General features: G+C 42.1%; 1 protein-coding gene across 1 annotated transcript in view; it reads right to left on the reverse strand.

The window, feature by feature from the left end:
- ryr2a (ryanodine receptor 2a (cardiac)) overlaps positions 1-22,110 on the reverse strand; it is a gene marked incomplete at its 3' end in the record, with an annotated part of 473,963 nt that overhangs the window by 186,932 nt on the left and 264,921 nt on the right. Inside the window, 8 exon segments of the mRNA XM_029748619.1 lie at positions 1,451-1,537; positions 5,029-5,188; positions 8,260-8,420; positions 9,411-9,525; positions 10,580-10,713; positions 11,337-11,567; positions 12,570-12,778; positions 17,149-17,323. Coding sequence (XP_029604479.1) covers positions 1,451-1,537; positions 5,029-5,188; positions 8,260-8,420; positions 9,411-9,525; positions 10,580-10,713; positions 11,337-11,567; positions 12,570-12,778; positions 17,149-17,323 — 1,272 coding nt within the window.

The following is a 22,110-nucleotide window of genomic DNA, read 5'->3' on the forward strand; positions in this document are numbered from 1 at the left end:
TCAGAGTCCTGGAGCAACTGAAGAGGTCAGAGTCCTGGAGCTACTGTAGAGATCAGAGTCCTGGAGCTACTGTAGAGGTCAGAGTCCTGGAGCTACTGTAGAGGTCAGAGTCCTGGAGCTACTGTAGAGTCCTGGAGCTACTGTAGAGATCAGAGTCCTGGGGCTACTGTAGAGTTCAGAGTCCTGGAGCTACTGTAGAGGTCAGAGTCCTGGAGCTACTGTAGAGGTCAGAGTCCTGGAGCTACTGTAGGGGTCAGAGTCCTGGAGCTACTGTAGGGGTCAGAGTCCTGGAGCTACTGTAGAGATCAGAGTCCTGGAGCTACTGTAGAGATCAGAGTCCTGGAGCTACTGTAGAGATCCGAGTCCTGGAGCTACTGTAGAGATCAGAGTCCTGGAGCTACTGTAGAGATCAGAGTCCCGGAGCTACTGTAGAGATCAGAGTCCTGGAGCTACTGTAGAGATCAGAGTCCCGGAGCTACTTTAGAGGTCAGAGTCCTGGAGCTACTGTAGAGATCAGAGTCCCGGAGCTACTGTAGAGATCAGAGTCCCGGAGCTACTTTAGAGGTCAGAGTCCTGGAGCTACTGCAGAGATCAGAGTCCTGGAGCTACTGTAGAGATCAGAGTCCTGGAGCTACTGCAGAGATCAGAGTCCTGGAGCTACTGTAGAGATCAGAGTCCTGGAGCTACTGTAGAGTCCCAGAGCTACTGCAGAGATCAGAGTCCCAGAGCTACTGCAGAGATCAGAGTCCTGGAGCTACTGTAGAGATCAGAGTCCAGGAGCTACTGTAGAGATCAGAGTCCAGGAGCTACTGTAGAGATCAGAGTCCTGGAGCTACTGTAGAGATCAGAGTCCAGGAGCTACTGTAGAGATCAGAGTCCAGGAGCTACTGTAGAGTCCTGGAGCTACTGTAGAGGCCAGAGTCCTGGAGCTACTGTAGAGATCAGAGTCCTGGAGCTACTGCAGAGATCAGAGTCCTGGAGCTACTGTAGAGATCAGAGTCCTGGAGCTACTGTAGAGATCAGAGTCCTGGAGCTACTGTAGAGTCCCAGAGCTACTGCAGAGATCAGAGTCCTGGAGCTACTGCAGAGATCAGAGTCCTGGAGCTACTGCAGAGATCAGAGTCCTGGAGCTACTGTAGAGATCTGTAGAGTCCCACAGAGACAGGAGCTTTGTGGGGGGATCTTTCCTTAGTGTATCGTTTTTTAGAAGAACCTGATCTGAAGCAGAGACAGGTATGTGGAGGTCTCATCAGTGTTGCACCGACCAAAGAAAGCCATTCAGAGACCTACAGAGAGACAACCTCATAACCTTCCACAGCCAGTGGAGAGACAGCTCCACGTTTACTTTTCCAGGCAGACCATATATCTGAGGCTTGGCCTATTTGTAGCTGCCCGCTCCATTCTGTCAGTACAGAGCAGTATAGTGTGACCCGTTCTCCCTCCCGCTCACCTTAATGCGCCCTAGTTCAAACTGAAAGATGCTGGGGCTGGTGGCCTGAGCGAACACAGCAGGAAACAGCTTGGTACTGGGCTCAACCTGCAGAGAGAGAACACAGAGACACAGCTATTAATACACAGGATATGGACAAATTACACCCTATTCACTATGTAGTGCACTACTTTTGACCAGGGCCCTATTCACTATGTAGTGCACTACTTTAGACCAGGGCCCTATTCCCTATATAGTGCACTACTTTTGACCAGGGCCCATAGTGCACTATATGGGTCATTCTACAGAAGAGTTGCACATGGGGGTTGGAAATAAAAAATAAAACAATTGCATTCTTTTCCCCCAAACTTTCAGCACACGTCAGGTAGACATATATACTAGTACTACTACTACTGATTCTACTACTAATAATAATAATACTGATACTACTACTACTGATTCTACTACTAATAATAATAATACTGATACTACTACTACTGATTCTACTACTAATAATAATAATACTGATACTACTACTACTGATTCTACTACTACTAATAATAATACTGATACTACTACTACTGATTCTACTACTAATAATAATAATACTGATACTACTACTACTGATACTACTACTAATAATAATACTGATACTACTACTACTACTACTACTAATAATAATACTGATAATACTACTACTACTACTACTACTACTACTACTACTACTACTACTACTAATAATAATAATAATAATAATCATAATAATAATACTGATACTACTACTACTGATATTACTACTACTGATACTACTACTAATAATAATACTGATACTACTACTACTAATAATACTGATACTACTACTACTGATACTACTACTACTGATACTATTACTACTAATAATAATAATACTGATACTACTACTAATAATAATAATACTGATACTACTACTACTGATTCTACTACTACTAATAATAATACTGATACTACTACTACTGATTCTACTACTAATAATAATAATACTGATACTACTACTACTGATACTACTACTAATAATAATACTGATACTACTACTACTACTACTAATAATAATAATACTGATAATACTACTACTACTACTACTACTACTAATAATAATAATAATAATCATAATAATAATACTGATACTACTACTACTGATATTACTACTACTGATACTACTACTAATAATAATAATAATACTGATACTACTACTAATAATAATACTGATACTACTAATAATAATAATAATAATAATAATAATAATCATCATAATAATAATAATAATAATCATAATAATAATAATAATAATCATAATAATCATAATAATAATCATAATAATAATAATAATAATACTGATACTACTACTACTGATATTACTACTTTCTGATACTACTACTACTAATAATAAAAATAATACTGATACTACTGATACTAATACTACTACTACTACTAATAATAATAATAATAATACTGACACTACTAATAATAATAATACTGATACTACTACTACTGATACTACTACTAATAATAATACTGATACTACTACTAATAATAATAATACTGATACTACTACTACTACTGATACTACTACTAATAATAATACTGATACTTACTACTGCTGCTATGGACTGGTACTACTAGTATTAATACTGATACTACTACTGTCACGTCCTGACCATAGAGATCTCTTATTTTCTATGGTAGAGTAGGTCAGGGCGTGACTGGGGGGGTTTATCTAGTTTATTTAGTTCTATGTTGTTTGGTTGCAGTTTCTTTTTTTCTATGTTGTGTTCTAGTTTCTTTTTTCTATGTTGGGGTTTTCGTATGATCCCCAATTAGAGGCAGCTGGTCATCGTTGTCTCTAATTGGGGATCATATTTAAGTGGTTGTTTTTCCCACCTGTGTTTGTGGGAGATTATATTGAGTTAGTGCATGTTGCACCTCTTTCGTCACGGTTTGTGTTTTGTTTGTAGTTTATTGTCTGTTTTTGCAAAGTTTCACATTTAAATAAAAGATGTGGAACGATACCCACGCTGCGCTTTGGTCTCCTTCCTACGACGAACTTGACAACTACTACTAATACTGATACTACTACTACTGATACTACTACTACTATTAATACTGATACTACTACTACTACAAATACTGATACTACTACATACTGATACTACTACTACAAATACTGATACTACTACATACTGATACTACTACTACTACTAATACTACTACTTATACTGAAACTACTACTACTACTAATACTACTACTTATACTGATACTACTACTACTACTACTAATACTACTACTTATACTGAAACTACTACTACTTCTACTGATACTTCTACTACTACTACTGATACCACCACTACTACTACTACTACTGATACTTACTACTACTGCTATGGATTGCTACTACTAATACAACTGATATTGCTACTACTAATACTACTACTACTGAGAATACACAGAGCTGGAAAAACTATTTCTGTAAAATTAATTCTGATAACTTCAGAAGGTTGATAAAACACCTGCTGCTCAGCCTTAGAGAGTGTCATTAAGGCAAAGGGAGGCTACTTTGATGAATCTCAAATATAAAATATATTTTTGATTTATTCAACACTTTTTTTTGGTTACTACATTATTCCATATGTGTTATTTTATAGTTTTGATGTCTTCACTATTTGTCACGCCCTGACCAGGTGAACTCTGCTATTTTGGTCAGGGTGTGGCATTTCTATGGTTTATTTTGGTTTTGGTTATAGCCTTTCTTTGTGGTTTATTTCTATGTTGGGCTCGGGGGTGATTTCCCAATCAGACAGCTGTCGCTTGTTATGTCTGATTGGGAATCACATTTAAGTTCCTTTTCCCCCACGATGTTTGTGGGTTGTTGTCTCTTTGATTTTGAGCAGCTAACGTATCGGTATTTTCTTGATTTTGTGTACGTGTTTATTTCGGTGTAAAAGAATAAACATGTGTTCGCTCCCAGCTGCGTTTTGGTCCGCTTCCTCGTTACCTGACGCCGAACGTTACACTATTATTCTACAAAGTTGAGAATAGTAAAAAATAAAGAAAAACCCTTGAATGAGTAGGTGTGTCCTAACGTCTGACTGGTACTGTATACATGGGAAACATTGTCAACACATACAATTGAAGTCGGAAGTTTACATACACCTGAACACAAATAGATAAGAGGGTCTGCTAAATGACTCACTAACTGTAAGTGACTCTGAATCAGAGCGTCTGCTAAATGACTCACGAACTGTAAGTGACTCTGAATCAGAGCGTCTGCTAAATGACTCACTAACTGTAAGTGACTCTGAATCAGAGCGTCTGCTAAATGACTCACTAACTGTAAGTGACTCTGAATCAGAGCGTCTGCTAAATGACTCACTAACTGTAAGTGACCCTGAATCAGAGCGTCTGCTAAATGACTCACTAACTGTAAGTGACTCTGAATCAGAGCGTCTGCTAAATGACTCACTAACTGTAAGTGACTCTGAATCAGAGCGTCTGCTAAATGATTAAGATGTAAATGTAGCAATAGGAAGTAACACTGGATGTGGTAACAGCGCTGTATCTCCACCTGGTAGTACGTGCTGAGCTCCTTCCCGTTGGCAGTGAAGGTTAGCAGTCCGTTAACCGTGTCCACCAGACATCCAATCTCCAACCCGGTGTTGTTCCGGCCCTGACCAGGACTCGTACACTCTCCAGCCCACACCATGTAGCAGTTACTACGCTTGATGCTGTAAGAGACAGAGACAGCAGTTACTACGCTTTATGCTGTAAGAGACAGAGACAGCAGTTACTACGCTTGATGCTGTAAGAGACAGAGACAGTAGTTACTACGCTTGATGCTGTAAGAGACAGAGACAGCAGTTACTACGCTTGATGCTGTAAGAGACAGAGACAGCAGTTACTACGCTTGATGCTATAGACAGAGACAGAGACAGCAGTTACTACGCTTGATGCTATAGACAGAGACAGAGACAGTAGTTACTACGCTTGATGCTATAAGAGACAGAGACAGTAGTTACTACGCTTGATGCTGTAAGAGACAGAGACAGCAGTTACTACGCTTGATGCTGTAAGAGACAGAGACAGCAGTTACTACGCTTGATGCTATAGACTGAGACATCAGTTACTACGCTTGATGCTGTAAGAGACAGAGACAGTAGTTACTATGCTTGATGCTGTAAGAGACAGAGACAGTAGTTACTACGCTTGATGCTATAGACAGAGACAGTAGTTACTACGCTTGATCCTATAGACAGAGACAGCAGTTACTACGCTTGATGCTATAGACAGAGACAGTAGTTACTACGCTTGATGCTATAGACAGAGACAGCAGTTACTACGCTTGATGCTATAGACAGAGACAGTAGTTACTACGCTTGATGCTATAAGAGACAGAGACAGTAGTTACTACGCTTGATGCTATAGACAGAGACAGAGACAGCAGTTACTACGCTTGATGCTATAGACAGAGACAGCAGTTACTACGCTTGATGCTATAGACAGAGACAGTAGTTACTACGCTTGATGCTATAGACAGAGACAGTAGTTACTACGCTTGATGCTATAGACAGAGACAGTAGTTACTACGCTTGATGCTATAGACAGAGACAGTAGTTACTACGCTTGATGCTATAAGAGACAGAGACAGCAGTTACTACGCTTGATGCTATAGACAGAGACAGAGACAGCAGTTACTACGCTTGATACTGTAAGAGACAGAGACAGAGACAGTAGTTACTACGCTTGATGCTATAGACAGAGACAGAGACAGCAGTTACTACGCTTGATACTGTAAGAGACAGAGACAGAGACAGTAGTTACTACGCTTGATGCTATAGACAGAGACAGTAGTTACTACGCTTGATGCTATAGACAGAGACAGTAGTTACTACGCTTGATGCTATAGACAGAGACAGCAGTTACTACGCTTGATGCTATAGACAGAGACAGAGACAGTAGTTACTATGCTTGATGCTATAGACAGAGACAGTAGTTACTACGCTTGATGCTATAGACAGAGACAGCAGTTACTACGCTTGATGCTATAGACAGAGACAGAGACAGTAGTTACTACGCTTGATGCTATAAGAGACAGAGACAGTAGTTACTACGCTTGATGCTATAGACAGAGACAGAGACAGTAGTTACTACGCTTGATGCTATAGACAGAGACAGTAGTTACTATGCTTGATGCTATAAGAGACAGAGACAGCAGTTACTACGCTTGATGCTATAGACAGAGACAGTAGTTACTACGCTTGATGCTATAAGAGACAGAGACAGCAGTTACTACGCTTGATGCTATAGACAGAGACAGAGACAGTAGTTACTACGCTTGATGCTATAGACAGAGACAGTAGTTACTACGCTTGATGCTATAAGAGACAGAGACAGTAGTTACTACGCTTGATGCTATAAGAGACAGCAGTTAGCAGGATATTTCAGTATCAGTTCTGATTGAGTCTGACTAGCAGGATATTTCAGTATCAGTTCTGATTGAGTCTGACTAGCAGGATATTTCAGTATCAGATCTGATTGAGTCTGACTAGCAGGATATTTCAGTATCAGTTCTGATTGAGTCTGACTAGCAGGATATTTCAGTATCAGATCTGATTGAGTCTGACTAGCAGGATATTTCAGTATCAGTTCTGATTGAGTCTGACTAGCAGGATATTTCAGTATCAGTTCTGATTGAGTCTGACTAGCAGGATATTTCAGTATCAGATCTGATTGAGTCTGACTAGCAGGATATTTCAGTATCAGATCTGATTGAGTCTGACTAGCAGGATATTTCAGTATCAGTTCTGATTGAGTCTGACTAGCAGGATATTTCAGTATCAGTTCTGATTGAGTCTGACTAGCAGGATATTTCAGTATCAGATCTGATTGAGTCTGACTAGCAGGATATTTCAGTATCAGTTCTGATTGAGTCGAACCCACAGGATATTTCAGTATCAGTTCTGATTGAGTCTGACTAGCAGGATATTTCAGTATCAGTTCTGATTGAGTCTGACTAGCAGGATATTTCAGTATCAGATCTGATTGAGTCTGACTAGCAGGATATTTCAGTATCAGATCTGATTGAGTCTGACTAGCAGGATATTTCAGTATCAGATCTGATTGAGTCTGACTAGCAGGATATTTCAGTATCAGTTCTGATTGAGTCTGACTAGCAAGATATTTCAGTATCAGTTCTGATTGAGTCTGACTAGCAGGATATTTCAGTATCAGTTCTGATTGAGTCTGACCCACAGGATATTTCAGTATCAGATCTGATTGAGTCTGACTAGCAGGATATTTCAGTATCAGTTCTGATTGAGTCTGACTAGCAGGATATTTCAGTATCAGATCTGATTGAGTCTGACTAGCAGGATATTTCAGTATCAGATCTGATTGAGTCTGACTAGCAGGATATTTCAGTATCAGTTCTGATTGAGTCTGACTAGCAGGATATTTCAGTATCAGTTCTGATTGAGTCTGACTAGCAGGATATTTCAGTATCAGATCTGATTGAGTCTGACTAGCAGGATATTTCAGTATCAGATCTGATTGAGTCTGACTAGCAGGATATTTCAGTATCAGTTCTGATTGAGTCTGACTAGCAGGATATTTCAGTATCAGTTCTGATTGAGTCTGACCCACAGGACCATGTGTGTGTGTGTGTGTGTGTGTGTGTGTGTGTGTGTGTGTGTGTGTGTGTGTGTGTGTGTGTGTGTGTGTGTATGTGTGTGTGTGTGTGTGTGTGTGACGTGCATGCATGTGTCCTCAGTTTGCCCCCCAGACCCCCCAGATATCTGACCTCTCGTGAACTTTGCCCTTCTCGTCTCCCAGGGTAACGGTGACGGTGCGGACCTTTTCGAGGTCGAAGGCCATGTCGTACTGGTGGAAGTCAGAGGTCACCCAGCCAACCCACACACTGCTGGGCTCCTGACCTGGGAAGATCCTCACTGAGTAGTAGTACTGGGGAGAGACCATGGACATATAGCGTTATATTAGGTTATAAAGGGTTATATAGGGTTATATTCGGTTATAAAGGGTTATATAGGGTTATTTAGGGTTATAATAGGTTATAATAGGTTATATAGGGTTAAATAGGGTTAAATAGGGTTATATTAGGTTATATAGGTTTATATCAGGTTGTATAGGGTTATGCAGGGTTATATCAGGTTATTTAGGGTTATATAGGGTTATAAAGGGTTATATAGGGTTATAAAGGGTTATTTAGGGTTATAAAGGGTTGAATAGGTTTATATTAGGTTATACAGGGTTATAAAGGGTTGTAAAGGGTTATAATAGGTTATAAAGGGTTATACAGGGTTATAAAGGGTTATATAGGGTTATATAGGGTTAAATAGTGTTATGTTAGGTTATAAAGGGTTATAAAGGGTTATATAGGGTTAAATTAGGTTATATAGTGTTTTATAGGGTTACATAGGGTTATATTAGGTTATAACAGGTTATTATAGTGTTAAATAGGGTTACATAGGGTTATAAGGGGTTATATAGTGTTATAAAGGGTTATATAAGGTTAAATATTATTATGTTAGGTTATAAAGGGTTATATAGGGTTTTATAGGGTTTTATAGGGTTAAATAAGGTTAAATAGGGTTATAACGGGTTATATGGTGTTAAATAGGGTTACATAGGGTTATAAGGGGTTATATAGGGTTATAAAGGGTTTATATAAGGTTAATACAAACACAAATATACAACCAGTAGTAGTTGGACTGGAGAGGATGAGGACACTTGTTTTTCATGTAATAAATGTGCAGAACATTGGAATTGGCCAATACATCGTAACGACATGCTACTTTTGACTGACTATTACACAATGCACCAAAACATGGCAGTCTATCAACGGTCTGTGTTATAGCACGGGAAGATTCATTCAGGTGATGGCGTAAATACTGTATCTAGTGTCAAACAGAGGAAATACAACACAGTTCTTACAGTGGAGGTCTGCATGAAGACGTCACAGTCATCCCTATCAGCTAACACCTCCTCTGATAGACGGGCTGAAGAGTTACTGCTGGTAAACTCTGGCTTGGTCCTCTTCAACATGAATCTACACACACACACACACACACACACACACACACAGAGAGAGAGAGAGACATAACTACAACTCTGAAAACAACCTGAACTTAATACACAGAGACATAGAGCGAAACAGAGAGAGAGAGACAGAGAGAGAGACAGAGAGACAGAGAGAGAGAGAGACAGTGAGACACAGAGAGACAGAGAGACAGAGACAGAGAGACAGAGACAGACAGACAGACAGACAGACAGACAGACAGACAGACAGACAGACAGACAGACAGACAGACAGACACAGAGAGAGACAGACAGACACAGAGAGACAGAGAGACAGAGACAGAGACAAAGAGACAGAGCAGGAGAGAGAGAGAGACAGAGAGAGACAGAGAGAGAGACAGAGAGAGAGACAGAGAGACAGACAGAGAGACAGACAGACACAGAGAGACAGAGAGACAGAGACAGAGAGACAGAGCAAGAAAGAGTGAGAGAGAGGCAGAGAGACAGAGCGAGCGAGAGAGAGAGAGAGACACAGAGAGACAGAGTGAGAGAGAGAGAGAGACAGAGAGAGAGAGAGAGAGAGAGACAGCAGAACACAGCCAGGGTTGGGGTCAATTCCATTTAAATTCCAGTCCATTCAGAAAATAAACCAAATGTTTAAAAATCCTAATTGAAAAGCATTGGAAGATAAATGAAATGGGAAATAAATTGTGCTTCCTGAATTTACTGGAATTGAAATGGAATTGACCCCAAACCTGCCGACAGCAAGAGATGGAGCCTAATGCAGACTATATGAGCTTAATTCAACACTGTATATATATATATATATATATATATATATATGGTGTTAATATAGCTGAGACATGTTATTGAACTATAGCAGTGGTATTGAGTCCCTGCATTCGACTCTAATGCAGACTCCTCTTGTACAGGTTTGGTACAGCATGGTTTACATAGCTGTATTACGGAGAGACCAAGGACACGGGGCAGGGAGGTGATAGACTATAACTAGGACCCAGAGTTTTCCCTGGTCTGTGTTGTCAGGGGAGAGAAAACCCCCCTGGTCCTAACTATAATCTACAAACCTCTGCTTTAACTTGGAGGGTTTCTCCTGGTTGTAGTCTTTGTGGTTGTTGAATTGGTCCTTCTCCTTGTCCAGACCGGAGCCCAGGGTGCAGTGGGCAGACTTCGTCAACACCTGAGGAGAAGGGAAAACAAACTGGAACATACAAACATTACAACTACAAAAAGGTACATTTCTAGAATATTAGATATTAATAACGTTTTCCTCCTAAGAGAGAGAGGGGGGGGAAGGAGGTTGGAGGTTGTGAAGGAGAAAATATGGAGCAAACGGGGGAGAAGGAGACAGAAGGAGACGGAGACAAAAGGAGGAGACAGAAGGAGACAGAAGGAGACGGAGACAGAAGGAGACAGAAGGAGACGGAGACAAAAGGAGACGGAGACAAAAGGAGACGGAGACAGAAGGAGACGGAGACAGAAGGAGACGGAGACAGAAGGAGACAGAGACAAAAGGAGACGGAGGCAAAAGGAGACGGAGACAAAAGGAGACGGAGACAGAAGGAGACGGAGACAGAAGGAGACAGAGACAAAAGGAGACGGAGGCAAAAGGAGAAGGAGACAAAAGGAGACGGAGGCAAAAGGAGAAGGAGACAAAAGGAGAAGGAGACAAAAGGAGACGGAGGCAAAAGGAGAAGGAGACAAAAGGAGACGGAGGCAAAAGGAGAAGGAGACAAAAGGAGACGGAGGCAAAAGGAGAAGGAGACAAAAAAAAATTATAAAAAAAGAGAGTGACTCTAATGACTTCATCATCATCATCAGCACCTCGAAGTCGGACACGGTCTCAAAGTCGTCCAGGTCTTTCTTAGAGGAGAAGGAGAAACCCCCGCCAGACTGTAGCGTCCCGCCAGGCGACTTGGCCAGCGCCTCGTTACACTCTATAGGCATGCTGAGGCGATAGAAGGTGATGTCCGGGTTACTGTTCTGGGAGCCGAACGACCTCTGGGTGACCTTGAGACACGGGAAAGTCTCCACGGTGCCGTCCATCCTCGTCACCTTTTAGAAAGACCAGATGACAAGGGAACAGGGCATTATGGGGGAGTCATCTGGTTGAATAGCCAAACGATACCAGGTCAACATAGGTCTATGGGTATGAGTAAAGCGCTAGACAAATCCTTGGGACTATTATTATTATTATTATTGTTATTATCATAGGTTAATAACATCGCACCGGGTTTGTGTCAAGAACTGCAACGCTGCTGGGTTTTTCACGCTCAACAGTTTTTCCGTGTGTATCCAGAATGGTCCACCACACCAAAGGACATCTAACTGTGGGAAGCATTGGAGTCAACATGGGCCAGCATCCCTGTGGAACGCTTTCGACCCCTTGTAGTGTCCATGTTCTGACGAATTGAGGCTGTTCTGAGGGGCAAAAGGGGATCAACTCAATATTAGGAAAATGTTCCTAATGTTTGGTATCCTCAGTGTAGGTTACCAACATAGGTTGTAAAAAACAACTATTTTTTATTTTACCTTTATTTTAACTAGGCAAGTCGGTTAAGAACAAATTCTTATTTTCAATGACGGCCTACCGGGGAACAGTGGGGTTAACTGCCTTGTTCAGGGTGGTCAACGACACATATAAGAAGGCTTCTACACCTGCATTACTGCATTGCTACACAGGTGCTTCTACACCTGCATTACTGCATTGCTACACAGGTGCTTCTACACCTGCATTGCTGCATTGCTACACAGGTGCTTCTACACCTGCATTGCTTGCTGTTTGGGGGTTTTAGGCTGGGTTTCTGTTTCAGCACTTTGAGATATCAGCTGATGTAAGAAGAAGAGCTTTATAAATACATTTTAATTTGATTTGATTTGAAATAGAGGTTTTACTTATCAAACTCTATACACATTTTTTTACATTTTACATTTAGTCATTTAGCAGACGCTCTTATCTATACACAATAACACCAAGGAGTGATCAGGGTCAAGGTTCAAGGACAGTCTTGTTCAACGGAACGTTTTAAAGGCAACTGACGGCGACTTGACTCTCACCTCAATGTGTTCATGCTGCGGAGGCACAGGGATGAACTGAGACAGTCTCTTGCTGAGCCACATGGTGAGGTCTCTGTTCATGTTGACGGCGAAGGGCTCGTAGCCTTCCTGCAGGCCGCAGATGGTGAAGTACTTCAGCGTGCTTACGTCTTTACCGAAGTTCATCCTCCCAACCTGGCATACGCCCAGGCTGCAGACCGGGATGAAACCTACGGAGAGGACAGAGAGGACATTGTTATGTTAACCCGTTAGAAGAACGTAAGCCTTGTCCGAGCCAGGACGGCCCATAGGGCAGGAGCCAGGACGGCCCATAGGGCAGGAGCCAGGACGGCCCATAGGGCAGGAGCCAGAACGGCCCATAGGGTAGGAGCCAGAACGGCCCATAGGGTAGGAGCCAGAACGGCCCATAGGACAGGAACCAGAACGGCCCATAGGGCAGGAGCCAGGACGGCCCATAGGGCAGGAGCCAGAACGGCCCATAGGGCAGGAGCCAGAACGGCCCATAGGGTAGGAGCCAGAACGGCCCATAGGGTAGGAGCCAGAACGGCCCATAGGACAGGAACCAGAACGGCCCATAGGGCAGGAGCCAGGACGGCCCATAGGGCAGGAGCCAGAACGGCCCATAGGGTAGGAGCCAGAACGGCCCATAGGGTAGGAGCCAGAACGGCCCATAGGGCAGGAGCCAGGACGGCCCATAGGGCAGGAGCCAGGACGGCCCATAGGGCAGGAGCCAGAACGGCCCATAGGGCAGGAGCCAGAACGGCCCATAGGGCAGGAGCCAGGACGGCCCATAGGGCAGGAGCCAGAACGGCCCATTGGGCAGGAGCCAGAACGGCCCATAGGGCAGGAGTTAAAACGGCCCATAGGGCAGGAGCCAGAATAGTATCAAATACATTAAATACATGGTTTCCATGGTTTCCAGGTGGTTGATGCCGTTCCATTCGCTCCGTTCCGGTCATTATTATGAGCCTTCCTCCCCTCACCAGCCTCCTCTGGTCTACATGTACTTTCTGCTACAGTGACCAACACTGACATCAATGTGTTCTTATCTTATCCTAACCAGTAGGAAACACTGACATCAATGTGTTCTTATCTTAACCAGTAGGAAACACTGACATCAATGTGTTCTTATCCTAACCAGTAGGAAACACTGACATCAATGTGTTCTTATCCTAACCAGTAGGAACACTGACATCAATGTGTTCTTATCTTATCCTAACCAGTAGGAAACACTGACATCAATGTGTTCTTATCCTAACCAGTAGGAAACACTGACATCAATGTGTTCTTATCTTATCCTAACCAATAGGAAACACTGACATCAATGTGTTCTTATCCTAACCAGTAGGAAACACTGACATCAATGTGTTCTTATCTTATCCTAACCAGTAGGAAACACTGACATCAATGTGTTCTTATCCTAACCAGTAGGAAACACTGACATCAATGTGTTCTTATCCTAACCAGTAGGAAACACTGACATCAATGTGTTCTTATCCTAACCAGTAGGTAACACTGACATCAATGTGTTCTTATCCTAACCAGTAGGTAACACTGACATCAATGTGTTCTTATCCTAACCAGCAGGAAACACTGACATCAATGTGTTCCTATCCTAACCAGTAGGAAACACTGACATCAAGTATATTATACCAGTAGGAAACACTGACATCAATGTGTTCTTCATCAATGTGTCTTATTATCCTAACCAGTAGGAAACACTGACATCAATGTGTTTCTTATTATCCTAACCAGTAGGAACACTGATCAATGTGTTCTTATCTTATCCTAACCGTAGGAACACACAATCAGTGTGTTCTTATCCTAACCAATAGGAAACACTGACATCAATGTGTCTTATCCTAACCAGTGAAACACTGACATCAAGTGTCTTATCTTATCCTAACCAGTAGGAAACACTGACATCAATGGTTCTTTTATCCTAACCAGTAGGAAACACTGACATCAATGTGTTCTTATCTTATCCTAACCAGTAGGAAAACACTGACAATCAATGTGTTCTTATCCTAACCAGTAGGAAACACTGACATCAATGTGTTCTTATCTTATCCTAACCAGTAGGAAACACTGACATCAATGTGTTCTTATCCTAACCAGTAGGAAACACTGACATCAATTTTTTCTTATCCTAACCAGTAGGAAACACTGACATCAATGTGTTCTTATCCTAACCAATAGGAAACACTGACATCAATGTGTTCTTATTTTATCCTAACCAGTAGGAAACACTGACATCAATGTGTTCTTATCCTAACCAGTAGGAAACACTGACATCAATGTGTTCTTATCCTAACCAGTAGGAAACACTGACATCAATGTGTTCTTATCTTATCCTAACCAGTAGGAAACACTGACATCAATGTGTTCTTATCCTAACCAGTAGGAAACACTGACATCAATGTGTTCTTATCTTAACCAGTAGGAAACACTGACATCAATGTGTTCTTATCCTAACCAGTAGGAAACACTGACATCAATGTGTTCTTATCCTAACCAGTAGGAAACACTGACATCAATGTGTTCTTATCTTATCCTAACCAGTAGGAAACACTGACATCAATGTGTTCTTATCCTAACCAGTAGGAAACACTGACATCAATGTGTTCTTATCCTAACCAGTAGGAAACACTGACATCAATGTGTTCTTATCCTAACCAGTAGGAAACACTGACATCAATGTGTTCTTATCCTAACCAGTAGGAAACACTGACATCAATGTGTTCTTATCCTAACCAGCAGGAAACACTGACATCAATGTGTTCTTATCCTAACCAGTAGGAAACACTGACATCAATGTGTTCTTATCCTAACCGGTAGGAAACACTGACATCAATGTGTTCTTATCTTATCCTAACCAGTAGGAAACACTGACATCAATGTGTTCTTATCCTAACCAGTAGGAAACACTGACATCAATGTGTTCTTATCTTAACCAGTAGGAAACACTGACATCAATGTGTTCTTATCCTAACCAGTAGGAAACACTGACATCAATGTGTTCTTATCCTAACCAGTAGGAAACACTGACATCAATGTGTTCTTATCTTATCCTAACCAGTAGGAAACACTGACATCAATGTGTTCTTATCCTAACCAGTAGGAAACACTGACATCAATGTTGTTCTTATCCTAACCAGTAGGAAACACTGACATCAATGTGTTCTTATCCTAACCAGTAGGAAACACTGACATCAATGTGTTCTTATCCTAACCAGTAGGAAACACTGACATCAATGTGTTCTTATCCTAACCAGTAGGAAACACTGACATCAATGTGTTCTGGACACTCAGCCTGCTGGGTAATAACATGGCTATATACACAGGGTACCAGGTAATAACATGGCTATATACACAGGGTACCAGGTAATAACATGGCTATATACACAGGGTACCATGTAATAACATGGCTATATACAACAGGTTACAGGTAATAAGCTGGGTAATAACATGGCTATATACACAGGGTACCAGGTAATAACATGGCTATATACACAGGGTACCAGGTAATAACATGGCTATATACACAGGGTACCAGGTAATAACATGGCTATATACACAGGGTACCAGGTAATAACATGGCTATATACACAGAGTACCAGGTAATAACATGGCTATATACACAGGGTACCAGGTAATAACATGGCTATATACACAGGGTACCAGGTAATAACATGGCTATATACACAGGGTACCAGGTAATAACATGGCTATATACACAGGGTACCAGGTAATAACATGGCTATATACACAGGGTACCAGTAGAAAAAGCACCCTGTCCCCCCCCCCCACCTTACCCCGAGGCTGCCGACCGGTCTTGACGATGCGTAGGAAAAGGCAACGAGATGTACAGTATATTATCCATATCCTTGTTCAGCCACGACTCAGAGAAGAAATAATATTACCGTTTTTATTTTAGGTCCGTTGATAGGATGGTCTAGAACGGAGCTCATCCAGTTTATTCTCTAGTGACTATACGTTGGTCAACTGACAACCGTTTGGTTTAAGTCCACCTCGGTTAAACTTCTTCAGCAAAGGGACAGGAAAGCTCCTCTCTAGCTCCAGCCAGAACATCTCTTCTGACAAATAGGATGGTGTTGGTGTTGGTGTTGAGAGTAAGCTAACAGACAGACAGGGATTGACAATAGGACAAACTCTAACACCTAGGGTGGGGTAGACAGTAGGACAGACATGGACCATAGGGTGGGGTAGACAGTAGGACAGACATGGACCATAGGGTGGGGTAGACAGTAGGACAGACATGGACCATAGGGTGGGGTAGACAGTAGGACAGATATGGACCATAGGGTGGGGTAGACAGCAGGACAGACATGGACCATAGGGTGGGGTAGACAGTAGGACAGACATGGACCATAGGGTGGGGTAGACAGTAGGACAGACATGGACCATAGGGTGGGGTAGACAGTAGGACAGACATGGACCATAGGGTGGGGTAGACAGTAGGACAGACATGGCCCATAGGGTGGGGTAGACAGTAGGACAGACATGGCCCATAGGGTAACGTAAGATAGTCATGTTGAGTAGCAGTTCAGACACTGACCTTCCCAAACCTCAAAGTCCTTGAAGGCCAATTCAGACCCTGAGTGGTCCAGGAGCACCTCTCCATTGTGGGTAAACATCATGGTGTGTTCGTTCAGATCAACCATACAGCCCACCACGTCACCTGGAGCCCATGACCTGCCGAAGTGCTCGTTACCTTGGTGCCACAGCTGGGCCTGGAACACACACACACACGCACACACACACACACACACACACACACACACACACACACACACACACACACACACACACAGGTATATAGTGTCTGTCACATGCGTCGATGAAAGGGGACCAAAACGCAGCGGGTATAGTGCTCATCTTCTTTTAATTATTTAAATAAAGTGAACGCTTAAACGAAAACAATAAACCCACAATCAACAGTTCTTCAAGGCTATACAGACTATACAGAAAACAACTACCCACAAACCCAAAGGAAAAAAACAGGCTGCCTAAGTATGGTTTCCAATCAGAGACAACGAAAAACACCTGCCTCTGATTGGAAACCATACTCGGCCAAACACGGAAAAATAAACATAGAAATAGAAAACTAGAACCAAAATCCCCTAGAAAAAAAAAAAAAAAACAACACACAAAACAAACACCCCCTGCCACGCCCTGGACCATACTACAATTACAAATGACCCCTTTACTGGTCAGGACGTGACAGTGTCTTCTGAAAGTATTCAGACCCCTTCCCTTTTTCCCCACATTTTGTTACATTACAGCCTTATTCAAAAATGTATTAAATACATAAAAATCCTCCTCAATCTGCACACAATACACCATAATAACAAAGTGAAAACAGGTTTAAAAAAAACAAAAAAAACAAAAGAGAAATACATTATTTACATAAGTATTCAGACCCTTTGCTATGAGATTCGAAAATTGAGTTCAGGTGCATCCTGTTTCCATTGATCATCCTTGAGATGTTTCTACAACTTGATTGGAGTCCACTTGTGGTAAATTCAATTGATTGGACATGATTTGGAAAGGCACACACCTGTCTATATAAGGTCCCGCAGTTGACAGTGCATGTCAGAGCAAAAACCAAGCCATGAGGTCGAAGGAATTGTCCTTAGAGCTCCGAGACAGGATTGTGTCGAGGTACAGATCTGGGGAAGGGTACCAAAAAATGTCTGCAGCATTGAAGGTCCCCAAGAACACAGTTGCCTTCATCATTTTTAAATGGAAGAAGTATGGAACCACCAAGACTCTTCCTAGAGCTGGCCGCCCATCCAAACTGAGCAATTGGGGGAGAAGGGCCTTGGTCAGGGAGGTGACCAAGAAACCAATGGTCACTCTGATAGAGCTCCAGAGTTCCTCTGTGGAGATTGGAGAATCTTCCAGAAGGACAACCATCTTTGCAGCACTCCACCAATCAGACCTTTATGGTAGAGTGGTCAAACGGTAACCAATCCTCAATAAAAAGCACATGACAGCCTACTTGGAGTTTTCCAAAAAGCACCTAAAGGACTCTGACCATGAGAAACAATGTTCTCTGGTCTGATGAAACCAAGATTGAACTCTTTGGCCTAAATGCCAATCGTCACATCTGGAGGAAACCTGGCACCATGTTTTTCAGCGGCAGGGACTGGGAGACCAGTCAGGATCGAGGGGAAGATGAACAGAGAAAAGTACAGAGAGATCCTTGATGAAAACCTGCTCAGGACCTCAGACTGGGGCAAAGGTTCACCTTCCAACAGGACAACGACCCTAAGCACACAGCCAAGACAATACAGGAGTGGCTTCGGGACAAGTCTCTGAATGTCCTTGAGTGGCCCAGCCAGAGCCCGGACTTGAACCCGATCTAACATCTCTGGAGAGACCTGAAAATAGCTGTGCAGCGACGCTCCCCATCCAACCTGACAGAGCTTGAGAGGATCTGCAGAGAAGAATGGGAGAAACTCCCCAAATACAGGTGTGCCAAGCTTGTAGCGTCATACCCAAGAAGACTCAAGGCTGTAATCGCTGCCAAAGGTGATTCAACAAAGTACTGAGTAAAGGGTCTGAATACTGATATAAAGGTGATATCTGTTTTTTATTTTTTTTAAATGTGCTAGAATTAAAATAATTACTTTTTTTGCTTTGTCATTATGGGGTATTGTGTGTAGATTCATGAGGGGATTAAAAAATATATATATTTTAGAATAAGGCTGTAACATAACAAAATGTTTAAAATGTCAAGGGGTCTGAATACTTTCCGATTGCAAAGCATGTTTAAACACACACAAATACACACACACAGTCAACAAAGCATGTTTACACACACACACACACACACACACACACACACACACACACACACACACACACACACACACACACACACAGTCAACAAAGCATGTTTACACACACACACACACACACACACACACACACACACACACACACACACACAGTCAACAAAGCATGTTTAAACACACACACACACACACACACACACACACAGTCAACAAAGCATGTTTAAACACACACACACACACACACACACACACACAGTCAACAAAGCATGTTTAAACACACACACACACACACATACACACACACACACACAGTCAACAAAGCATGTTTAAACACACACACACACACACACACACACACACACACACACACACACACACACACACACACACACACACACAGTCAACAAAGCATGTTTAAAACACACACACACACACAGTCAACAAAGCATGTTTAAAACACACACACACACACACACACACACACACACACACACACACACACACACACACACACACACACACACACACACACAGGTATATAGTGTCTGTCACATGCGTCGATGAAAGGGGACCAAAACGCAGCGGATATAGTGCTCATCTTCTTTTAATTATTTAAATAAAGTGAACGCTTAAACGAAAACAATAAACCCACAATCAACAGTTCTGCAAGGCTATACAGAAAACAACTACCCACAAACCCAAAGGAAAAAAACAGGCTGCCTAAGTATGGTTTCCAATCAGAGACAACGAAAAACACCTGCCTCTGATTGGAAACCATACTCGGCCAAACACGGAAAAATAAACATAGAAATAGAAAACTAGAACCAAAATCCCCTAGAATAAAAAAAAAAAACAAACACACAAAACAAACACCCCCTGCCACGCCCTGGACCATACTACAATTACAAATGACCCCTTTACTGGTCAGGACGTGACAGTGTCTTCTGAAAGTATTCAGACCCCTTCCCTTTTTCCCCACATTTTGTTACATTACAGCCTTATTCAAAAATGTATTAAATAAATAAAAATCCTCCTCAATCTACACACAATACCCCATAATAACAAAGTGAAAAGAGGTTTAAAAAAAACAAAAAAACAAAACAGAAATACCTTATTTACATAAGTATTCAGACCCTTTGCTATGAGATTCGAAAATTGAGCTCAGGTGCATCCTGTTTCCATTGATCATCCTTGAGATGTTTCTACAACTTGATTGGAGTCCACCTGTGGTAAATTCAAATGATTGGACATGATTTGGAAAGGCACACACCTGTTTATATAAGGTCCCACAGTTGACAGTGCATGTCAGAGCAAAAACCAAGCCATGAGGTCGAAGGAATTGTCTGTTGAGGTCAGAGATATGATTGTGTTGAGGCACAGATCTGGGGAAGGGTACCAAAAAATGTCTGCAGCATTGAAGGTCCCCAAGAACACAGTGGCCTTCATCATTTTTAAATGGAAGAAGTTTGGAACCACCAAGACAAACTGAGCAATTGGGGGAGAAGGGCCTTGGTCAGGGAGGTGACCAAGAAACCAATGGTCAGTCTGATAGAGCTCCAGAGTTCCTCTGTGGAGATGGGAGAACCTTCCAGAAGGACAACCATCTTTGCAGCACTCCACCAATCAGACCTTTATGGTAGAGTGGTCAAACGGAAGCCACTCCTCAGTAAAAGGCACATGACAGCCTGCTTGGAGTTTGCCAAATGTCACCTAAAGAACTCTCAGACCATGAGAAACAATGTTTTCTGGTCTGATGAAACCAAGATTGAACTCTTTGGCCTAAATGCCAATCGTCACATCTGGAGGAAACCTGGCACCATGTTTTTCAGCGGCAGGGACTGGGAGACCAGTCAGGATCGAGGGGAAGATGAACAGAGAAAAGTACAGAGAGATCCTTGATGAAAACCTGCTCCAGAGTGCTCAGGACCTCAGACTGGGGCAAAGGTTCACCTTCCAACAGGACAACGACCCTAAGCACACAGCCAAGACAATACAGGAGTGGCTTCGGGACAAGTCTCTGAATGTCCTTGAGTGGCCCAGCCAGAGCCCGGACTTGAACCCGATCTAACATCTCTGAAGAGACATGAAAATAGCTGTGCAGCGACGCTCCCCATCCAACCTGACAGAGCTTGAGAGGATCTGCAGAGAAGAATGGGAGAAACTCCCCAAATACAGGTGTGCCAAGCTTGTAGCGTCATACCCAAGAAGACTCAAGGCTGTAATCGCTGTCAAAGGTGATTCAACAAGGTGCTGAGTAAAGGGTCTGAATACTGATATAAATGTGATATCTGTTTTTTATTTTTTTTAAATGTGCTAGAATTAAAATAATTACTTTTTTTGCTTTGTCATTATGGGGTATTGTGTGTAGATTCATGAGGGGATTAAAAAATATATAAATTTTAGAATAAGGCTGTAACATAACAAAATGTTTAAAATGTCAAGGGGTCTGAATACTTTCCGATTGCAAAGCATGTTTAAACACACACACACACACACACACACACACACACACACAGTCAACAAAGCATGTTTACACACACACACACACACACACACACACACACACACACACACACAGTCAACAAAGCATGTTTAAACACACACACACACACACACACACACACACACACACACACACACACACACACACACACACACACACACACACACACACACACACACAGTCAACAAAGCATGTTTAAAACACACACAGCCCA

Source organism: Salmo trutta, unplaced genomic scaffold, assembly GCF_901001165.1.
Source record: "Salmo trutta unplaced genomic scaffold, fSalTru1.1, whole genome shotgun sequence".
Lineage (NCBI taxonomy): Eukaryota > Metazoa > Chordata > Actinopteri > Salmoniformes > Salmonidae > Salmo > Salmo trutta.